At 28.8% G+C, this 10,318-nt stretch overlaps 1 protein-coding gene across 1 annotated transcript in view; it reads left to right on the top strand.

Moving 5' to 3' along the window:
- The first annotated feature begins 4,175 nt into the window (after positions 1-4,175).
- LOC105625745 (DNA repair endonuclease XPF) overlaps positions 4,176-10,318 on the top strand; it is a 7,075-nt gene continuing 932 nt past the window's right edge. Inside the window, 10 exon segments of the mRNA XM_012207066.1 lie at positions 4,176-4,265; positions 6,919-7,043; positions 7,182-7,298; positions 7,364-7,515; positions 7,710-7,779; positions 7,857-8,036; positions 8,098-9,265; positions 9,350-9,661; positions 9,760-9,978; positions 10,049-10,263. Coding sequence (XP_012062456.1) covers positions 4,176-4,265; positions 6,919-7,043; positions 7,182-7,298; positions 7,364-7,515; positions 7,710-7,779; positions 7,857-8,036; positions 8,098-9,265; positions 9,350-9,661; positions 9,760-9,978; positions 10,049-10,263 — 2,648 coding nt within the window.

Raw genomic sequence — 10,318 nt, 5'->3', positions numbered from 1 at the left:
ATATATAAATATTTATATATAAATATTTATATATTTATGTACACTTTTTTAATAAAATACATGCGCGCGCGTAAATTATGAGATTATTATATTCAACAAATTTTGATTTTTATCGTTTTAGATAATTTTATGCAAAATGCTTTATATTCTTTTGATAATATTATCATAAATACATGAATTTAATAAAAAATGTATGGATACAAAAAATTCGAGAGAGTCGACTGAGTACTTTCATATTAGTGGGATATTAATAATTAAAATTTGTGAAAAATACAGAAAAATATATAGGAAATTATTAAATTTATGTAATAAATTTTTTAATATAAAATAGTTCTTTAAAGTCCCACTAATGTCGGGTTCCGCTCGTCTTGAACAGTTTGTACCCGAGAAACTTTTGTACCCATACATAAAAAATTACAATAATGCATGTTTTATTATCATTAAATGTATTTCTTCGTAATCACTACTCCATAAGAAAATCATTCTATCCATTCTTTTTTAATAAAAGATGATTTTTAATAATGAATTTTTATGAAATTTAGTAAAATATATTTTCTCACGGTATGTGACTTTTATAATATTAAAATTAAAGATGTGATAAAAATGGTAATTGTAATTGATATTCTGTCAAAATTATTATTATCGTAAGCGTCGGGATTCATACCTTCCTAAATAAGACCATTGGTTTGACGGATCATTTAATAAACTTTTCTTTACGGATGGATTTTATGAACTTGACGTAGAATTAGAATACATTAAGTTCGCTTTCTATGAAGATTGTTCTTTGTAGCGGATAATAATCGTATTATTAGGCGGAGGGATCTTGATGTGGTCAAATTGTTGGATCAGTTTAATATTTGACTAATGTTTGTTTTTCAATGTAGATTAACTTTAATCTTGATTCAATTTACTCTTCGTCTTTTTCTTATCTTTAGAATTAGTAAATTGAACTGAGATTAAAGTTAATCTACTTTGGTGTCGAAATGGGAATAAGAGATAAATATATTAATGACATTTTTATTCGCCTTATTGTTTGTATTAGATGAAACTTAATAAATTTTATAATTGCAAATTAATAATTAAAATTAAATATGAACTAATTATTGTTAATATTTTATGAATTTTAATGAAATTTTGTAAAATATATTTTCTCACGGTATGTGACTTTTTATATATATTGCGTTTATTAATATTTCGATAATTGGTTTAATAAAATTTGTGTTATATTTTTGACGTTTTCGTATAATAATTATTAAAATCTGTTAATTAAAATTCTAATATTAATATTATTATTATATTATATTATTATTATATTTTGAACAGCATTTATAATTGTATTTTATATTATAAATAATTATTATTATAATATATTATTATTATTAGTGTAATATACAAATAATTATTATATTATATTAGTAATAATTTATATTATATTATATTATATTATTATTATTTATATTATATTATATTAGTATATATAATAATTTAATTTAATATAATTTAATTTAATTTAATTTAATTTAATTTAATTTAATATATAATAATTTATATATTACATTTTATATTCAATTTTGTATACTGTATTACATTATACAGTATATTTTTGTATACTATACTATTTTAAATTAATGCAAATGTATATGTCACATTTGTATATCACATTTGTATATCACATTTGTATATCATACTGTATATCACATTTGTTAAATTAAATTAGAATTGTATTTTATAATTTTGTTATAATTAAAATTAAAAGTAAAGCTTTATTCTTTACTTATTAATGTCACATTAATTTTATATAATATATTAATTATTATTTTATTTATTTTTGTATTTTTAAATTTATTTGATTATGCAATATGTAATATAATAAATTTGATTTTATTCTTTGCCATAATATAAATTAATTTTCTACAAACTTCTTAATTTATATGACAAAAGATAAAACCAAATTCATTATATTATGTATTGCATAAGCAAATATAATTAAATATATAAAAATTAGTAAAAGTTAATTACAATATAACGTCTAATTTAAATATCCGCAGCAACATGGTGTCACATTGGACGCGTTCACGTTGATAAATCGGCTAATCTCGAACAAATGAACATGATTGATTGTTTTCTTGTAGATCCAACTAATCACATTCAGGCGCTCGGCGAATAGGCTAACAGGGAAAAATCTGTGGGCAACCATCCCGGTCTTTTTCGTGTGACACTTGGAAGCTCCCATACACTAGTGACACCAATTATATAATGATGCGAACTATATCACATTATCGATTGCTGATAAAGTCGTAGCGTCGAAAAATTGATGTGGTGCTAATCTTATAATCTAAATCGAAAACTGATGTTAAGCGCAAATCCGGCTATATATCCACAAACTGTAGATATAAAGATAATGTATTTTATGTATTTTATGTATTTTGGGGATTCGATATTAACTTTCGATTTAGAATTTAGATGAAGAGACTCGCTCACCAATTTTACATCAATTTTTCGACACTACGATTTTATCAGCAGTGTTAATAATGTGATACATAGTTCGCATTTTATGAAATTGATGTTACTAATGCACGGAGTTTCCAAGCGTCACACAAAAAAGATCGGGATGTCCTCAGATTTCTCATTGACTTTAATTATTTATATACAAATAATAGGTGTTATTATTTACGAGCAGCTTTAATTATAATAAAGAAATCTCATTATTTATATTATACAAATATTTGTTGACTAAAATAATTGTTTTATTTTTTTTGTTTTACAACAAATTATAAAATCGCGAAAACATTTTTATGTGTAATTTCTATAAATATAAAAAATTGCATTATTAATTTCTACATATATGTATATATCTAAATTTACAAGAAATATTTTTTCAGTGGAGTACATATTTTCAATGGAGTACATATAATAATTAAGAAAGATAAAAAAGCATTTCAATCAGTTATTCTTTTGTACGTTTTATTAAATGCATTATATCTTAGATTATTGACACGCGCTCGGGAATGGTAGAAAAATTGTACAATAACATTGTTTCCATAAAAATTATATTTCGGGTAGAATAAATAAGAAATTCTCTTTCTCTATTTCTTCTTACGATCTTTTATGACGAGACGTTTAAATGTAAGATTTGAAAATCTTGTCCCCAGATGAATGATTGTTCAGGAGCAGTCGATACATTCTTATTTCCATACAAAGCCTTTCAATTTCCCTACTGAGCTTTTGATATTTTGCAGGATAAAGGTTCTTTTGCTCAAACCGCGTCTTCAATCCCTTCTTGGTTCCTATTGATCCTGGTTCAACTTTCCTCTTCGTGCGGAGAAATTATGTAAACTACCACAAATATAAATATGTACATATGTATATATATATATATATATATATATATGTATATGTATCGAAATTTCACAATTGAATAGATTTGCGATCGCGGACATTGATACAGATATTTTATGAATGTGCAAGATGTCTACAGAATATTTTACTAGTTAATTGCTTTGACATTGTGTGTACAATAATATACATAAAAAAAACATTTTCTTTTTATCTTAATAAAAATATTTTAATATAAAATATTAACTCATGCGGAGAATTCGACGCGTAATGCGATCCAACTGCGTCCTGATGAATTTAAAGCAGGAATTCATTTCGATAACAACCAAAAAAATGTTCTCGAATGAAATTTCTTTCTCGTGATATCTCCATATCGCAATATCTTTTTTCGAAAGCCACGGCAACATGAAGGCACAATAATGATCTCCTTCAGATTGTCAAACGCGTTTAGTCGCAGGCACTTTATAATGATATACGAAAGCAAGTCAATAAATTCTTAGAAAATCTGTCAGACAGATCTGCACTCGCAGTGTCATATCACATTACATTTTAACAAGTAGCATCTCTCAGCTGATTACTGTCAAATTTTGACGCGGAATTCATCGCGTGGTTTTATTTCTGTAGACGATTAAAGCGAACAACCTTTGTACTTTTTGCAAAATGGAAAAAAACGAGTTTAGTGCAATGATCAAACATTTATATACGAAAGGTTTAATAAGAAATCAAAGCCGAATTGGATAATACACCTTTCATAATACATCTGCACCATTTGCGACTGTATACAATTGGGTGAATGAATTTAAACGTGTCGTACATCCATGTGATGCACCTCGTTCGAGATGTCCAATTGGCTGCTTCCAGAAATCATCGATAAAGTCCATGATATTGTTTTGACTAATCGACGAGTGAAAGTGCGCGAGCTTGTTGAGGTATATCACATGGCACAGTGATTTCAATTTTGCACGAACAATTCAAAACAATGTTTGGAGATGTTTTAACGTAATTCAGAATTTCTGCATCGATTCATTACTGTGGACGAAACATGGATCCATTACTTCACACCCGAGACGAAGGAACAGTGGATTTCACCGGATAAACCAGTTCCGAAGAAGGCGAAGACCGTAAAGTCGGCCGGAAAGTGATGGCCACGGTTTTTTGGGATGCAATTCGGTATAATTCATATCGATTATCTTTCATCGAAGCAAACGATCAATGGCGATTACTACGCAGCCTTATTGGACCGTTTCAACAACATTTTAAAGAAAAAACGTCCTCATTTGGCGAAGAAAAAAGTGCTCTTCCATCAAGACAAGACAATGCACGAGTTCACACGTGCCCGGCATCGATGGCCAAATTCAATGAATTCCGCTAGGAATTGCTTCCCTATCCAGCCAGATTTAGCGACTATTTCCTGTTTCCAAACCTGAAGAAATAATTTGGAGGAAAAAGATTCACCACCAAAGAGCAGCTCATCGCCGAAACAGACGCTTATTTTGAAGAGTTCAAAATCGAGAGGACAAATTGTATTATTCGGACGGCTTGAAAAAGTTCGAGAATCATTGGATCAAGTGTAGCTGAAAGGAGACTATGTTGAGAAATAAAAATGAATCGATCAAAAAAAAATGTGTTTTACCATGTTTTTCTAAAAACTTATTGACTTGCTCTCGTATCGTTCGTCTCATGAAGAGACAGTCTGGTCATTGTGACTTTTGCGAGAACATGATTCGACACGCGTTTGTTCCATAGATACTTGTTATATTGATCGAAACCCTTTTCTAAAATTCACTATCGATGAAGGAAGTCGTTAAGTTCTGATTTTCAATATAGACTTTACAAGTTGCCGTCATTATATCGGTGCGACCTATCATGACAATTTCTTTATCATACTAGATTTTTGAAAGATGCATGAAAACTGAATCTTTTAGTACCTTCAAAAAAATATGCTCAAATACGCTGTAAAAAGAAATGTGTTTTATTCTTGTCCCCATTTTTTAAATACTTGAAGATGTTTCAAACTTTTTCAATGAACAAAACACTACATGTTTAGATTTAAAACCCTGCGTTTTAATAACACAATCAAAACTTGAACGATTTAACACTTGAACGATTTTCTCTTTTGTAGGTTTGAATGTCAACTTTAAGATATTGAAACATATTTTCTTTATATAATTTAATATATAATTAAATATTTTTGTTTCAGAGTTTTACTTTTTGTATGAAAAAGTACATTTTTCTCATTTTGTTAACTATATTTAGTTATAACAATTTATATACAATTTATATACAATTTGTTATAAATATACAATTTTACAAAATTACTTTTTAAAGTTGCAAAATGTACGTAAAAATCGTTTAATAATTTTTATATGAGTAAAAGAGATGAAAATTAAAGTATATATTTTAAATAAAAAAATTAAAAGAGTTATTTAGTATTTATTATTTTAAATATTGAGTTGTCCGGAAAGTTCGTGCCGATTAACCTATATAATTTAATAAATGTATACTAAAATTTAAATTTTCTGCGTTTCAATTTTCCTTCAACATCGACATGAACTTTCCGGACAACCCAATAACTATATTTCTGATTTATTTCTTATTTAATATGTTAAATAAGTTTCCAGAATCTATTTTATTTTAAATAATTCATATGTTACTTTCATCGAGCCGTGATCGGTATCATACGTACGTTTAAAGAATTTCTGAAAGACAAAATAATTTGCAGTAATAGTAGTGTCTTAAATTAATTTATTAACTGAAAAATTAAATAATGATTAACATTAAATAATGATTAACACAAGATATTTAGTACTTTTAGCCAAAGCTGTATTTAGAGCAAATTATTTCACGCTAAGAAATTATGCATGTATCTTTATATATAAAGAATCTTTATATAAAGAATATATAATTATATATAAAGAAACTTTATATATAAATAAAGTATATAGAATCTTTTATCAACCTTTAAGAATAATTATTAAAAAGAATAATGAAAATTGAGACATAATGTTGAAATATCAAAAATACTCCACACGAATAATTACTAATTACGCTCAAAATAAATCATACAAATAATATAAGATTGTGCCAAAGATGTCACAAAATGCGAAATGTATGACCGTTTGTCAGAATCATGTAAAATACAAATAATTGAATAAACCGTGAATATTTTTCATATGCAATAGTAAGGTATTCGAATGGCGCCCGGCGAACAGCGATCTCTGTTGTGCAACTTAGCGCCATTTTTGTATACAGTCAGCTGATACTCTCGTCATTCGTTTTCGCGAATCCCGGCAGAATAGTATGAATGCAAAGTATACCTAATCTCGCATCTCGCGTACTTTATGTAATGCGTATGTAAACGGAATCACGACAGCTCGATTCTGTCATGTTAAACAGTCATTTCGGTATTTATGTGACTCACTACGAGAATATCAACGTCTAACATTTCGATAACATTGTTACGTGCCATACTATGAAGACATTTCTTATTGCAGCATTGGTATAGTCAGGTTTACATGTGCTAAAATTCTCTGAGAGACTCTGAAATTTCTATGTAATAAACTATTTGGTTAAAACTTTTAGATAGCTTATGTATCGGCACTGAACGAGGAATTGTTGCACTATGTTAGTGATGATGTACCCAGTGGCTCTTACAAATATTATAGTTTGACGTACGATGGTAATATTAAGATACGGTTGACATCGATGTGAGTAACATTGTTAATAGAAATTAAATAATGCTGCGATTACTGACCAATAATCTTATTCTATTAATAGAATCTTATTTTCTTTGTTAAGAAATTTTTCTTTGCACGATGTATTGTATGTTTTATATCTTTTTTTAGAACAGGAGATGCAGATTTATATGCGTCGCAGATTATAAGCAAACCGACGTATGAACCGGATTATTATTGTCTGCAATCTGCAACTTGTGGGGAAGATACTATTTTCATACCTAAGAGGTACTCACTATAACTTCACAGTCTTAAATTTATTTTATTTATTATATAATGTTACATTTTCTCAGCTTTAAACGGCCTGTAAGTATTGGTGTTTATGGCCATCCATCGCACGAAATTAGTAAATATACTTTGTTGGTATCTGAAGTAATAGTTGAAGACGATACTTCATCTTACGACGAGACATCAGGAAATACTTACAAAACTCGTGATAGAGTATGTCAAATTACTATATAATTCTATTTGTCTTACTATCATTTATACTTATATTATGAACATCGTACTGTATTTATTTTAGATCAGAGATATCTTATTTTTTGCCAATTTGGATCTCTTATTTGAATTATTGTTTTGAAATAATTGCTGGAGCAATTAAGAAATTTAGAAATTGAATTGAAAATTATTTCTTGATAGTCATGTTGGAATATGAAAACCAAATGTTTCTTGACATCATTCAGGAGGATGGATTAGTTATTACTGCTAAGTAAGTATATTGTATCTTTGCTGTATCAGATCTTATGTAAGAATGTAATTTTATTATTTATTGAAAAATGTTCACAGAGGTCTTGGTATAGAAACTGTTTTTGCAAATGTGATAAAAGCTTATTTGGATCCAGGAAATCTAGTAATAGTCTTGGGAACCACTGATTATGATGAGCGTTACTTTATTGATCTGCTTAAAAGTTATGGAACGAGTAGATTACCACTTGTAGTCAATGCAGAATGTTCTTCTAACGAAAGGTATAATTTCAAAAATATTCCTATTTTACATATGCACTTAATATAACCATTTGTCAAACAGGGAAATAATGTATTTGGAAGGTGGAGTGCTGTTTATATCAGGTCGTATTTTAGTAGTAGATTTGTTAAAAAATAGAGTTCCACTGCACTTGGTCACTGGCATTCTCGTCTATAGAGCTCACAATATATTAAATGCTTATCAAGAAGCATTTGCATTGCGTTTATATAGACAAAATAATAAGACTGGATTTATCAAGGCGTTCACAAGTTCGTCATTAGCTTTTACAGTTGGATTTTCGAAAGTAGAACGAGTTATGAAAACTTTGTTCGTTAAAAAATTATATTTATGGCCGCGTTTCCATGCAACTATTAATAATTGCTTGTCTAAGAATGAACCCGATGTTATAGAATTACATGTGCATATCACACCAAAGATGCAGAGCATTCAAAGTACTTTGCTTGATGTTATGAATTATGTCGTAAAAGAATTAAAGAGGCTCAATAAATATTTAGATTTAGACGAATTGACTGTGGAAAATGCAGTAGCAAAGAAATTTCACAAGCAGTTACATTTGCAAATAGATCCAATTTGGCATCAGCTCAGTACAACGACCAAACAATTGTTTTCTGATTTAAAAACATTACGTTCCCTTATTATATCTTTAACGTATGAAGATTCTGTTTCATTTTATGCCATGCTAAATCGTTTACGGACTATGGAATATGCTATGAAAGCCGGTGGTTGGATAATGTTGAATGAATTCGAGAATCTGTTTAAGTATGCCAGAAGCAGAGTTTATACAGAAAAAAATGAACTGAAACCAGAACCAAATCCAAAATGGGAAGCTTTATCAGAAGTCTTGTTTGAGATTCAAGAACAGAAACATAAGAAAAAAGATTATGAAAATATTGATAAAGTTCTTATCTTGGTACACGATAATCATATATGTCGCCAATTAAAGAATTACTTAACTATGGGTGCAAATGAATACTTATTTTATGAAGCTCTGAAAAAATTATCACATAATAAAGAACAAAAGACAAGTGACGATAGTAGAAAGAAAACGAAAGATCAGCCATCAACATCTGAAAGTAACATAGATGAAGAAACGGAAGACACTCAAGATACTTATGTGCTCACTTTGTCACAAAAACGCGTAGAAGGAACTCAAGCCAGTACTTCTACAGAAGATATAAAACATCAGACATTGTTTGAAGAATGTTCGCAAGTAAGTTACATATTATAACATTTAGGAAATATTTATCTATTAAAGCAAACGCTTTTTTATTAATTTTGTTGTCTGATTTTAAAGCTTGCAGAATTGAATTTGACTAGAGAACATTATGCAGCATCTGCACCTCTCGTTTTCATACAAGCCATAAAAAAAGGAGGAGATCCAATGGCCTTACAACGAATGTTAACCGAGCATATCCCAAACAATATTATTTTGTATGCAAACGATATCGGTATTGTGAGGCAATTAGAGATATATCAAAATAATAATCCGTCATTAGATTTAAAAGTGTATTTTTTAATTTATGGTGGATCGATTGAGGAACAAGAATATCTTACTTCTTTACGACGAGAAAAAGAAGCATTTGAGTCTTTGATTACTACGAAAATTGTGAATATTCCAATCATCACAAAAAAACAATATGCTATTGAATAATATGCTATTGAACAAGTATTGCTATATAATTAATAATTTTTATTATTTTGTAGACCATGGTTGTACCAGAAGATCAAGATGGAAAATCAGACGATTGTTTAGCTTTTGCAATTCAATCAGATGATGCAAATCAGGAAGATACGCGTAAAGGAGGGAAGCAATCTAAAGCCAAAATAATTCCAAAAGTTATTGTCGATATGAGAGAATTTAGAAGTGAGTTACCAGCCATTCTCTATATGCGCGGTATAAAAATCGAACCAGTGACATTAGTGGTAAGTGAAATATATATATAAGTGTATTTTGATATAAAATATTGTTTCTACATGGTTTATAATGTTACAGGTCGGTGATTATATTTTAACACCAGAAATATGTATTGAGAGGAAAAGTATATCTGATTTAATTGGTTCTTTACTTTCCGGGAGATTGTATAATCAAGCAGTTTCTATGACAAGGCATTATGCTAAACCCATGCTTCTCATAGAATTTGATCAAAATAAACCATTCTGTTTTCAGGTATCTAATTTTATAAAATTAACGTAAAAATGTGTGTGTGTGTGTGTGTGTGTGTGTGTGTGTGCGCGCGTGTGTGTGTGTGTGTGTGTGCGCGCG

The sequence above is a fragment of the Atta cephalotes genome (assembly GCF_000143395.1).
Source record: "Atta cephalotes unplaced genomic scaffold scaffold00003, whole genome shotgun sequence".
NCBI classification, from domain to species: Eukaryota; Metazoa; Arthropoda; class Insecta; order Hymenoptera; family Formicidae; genus Atta; species Atta cephalotes.
This window is presented reverse-complemented; position numbering and strand designations above follow the sequence as displayed.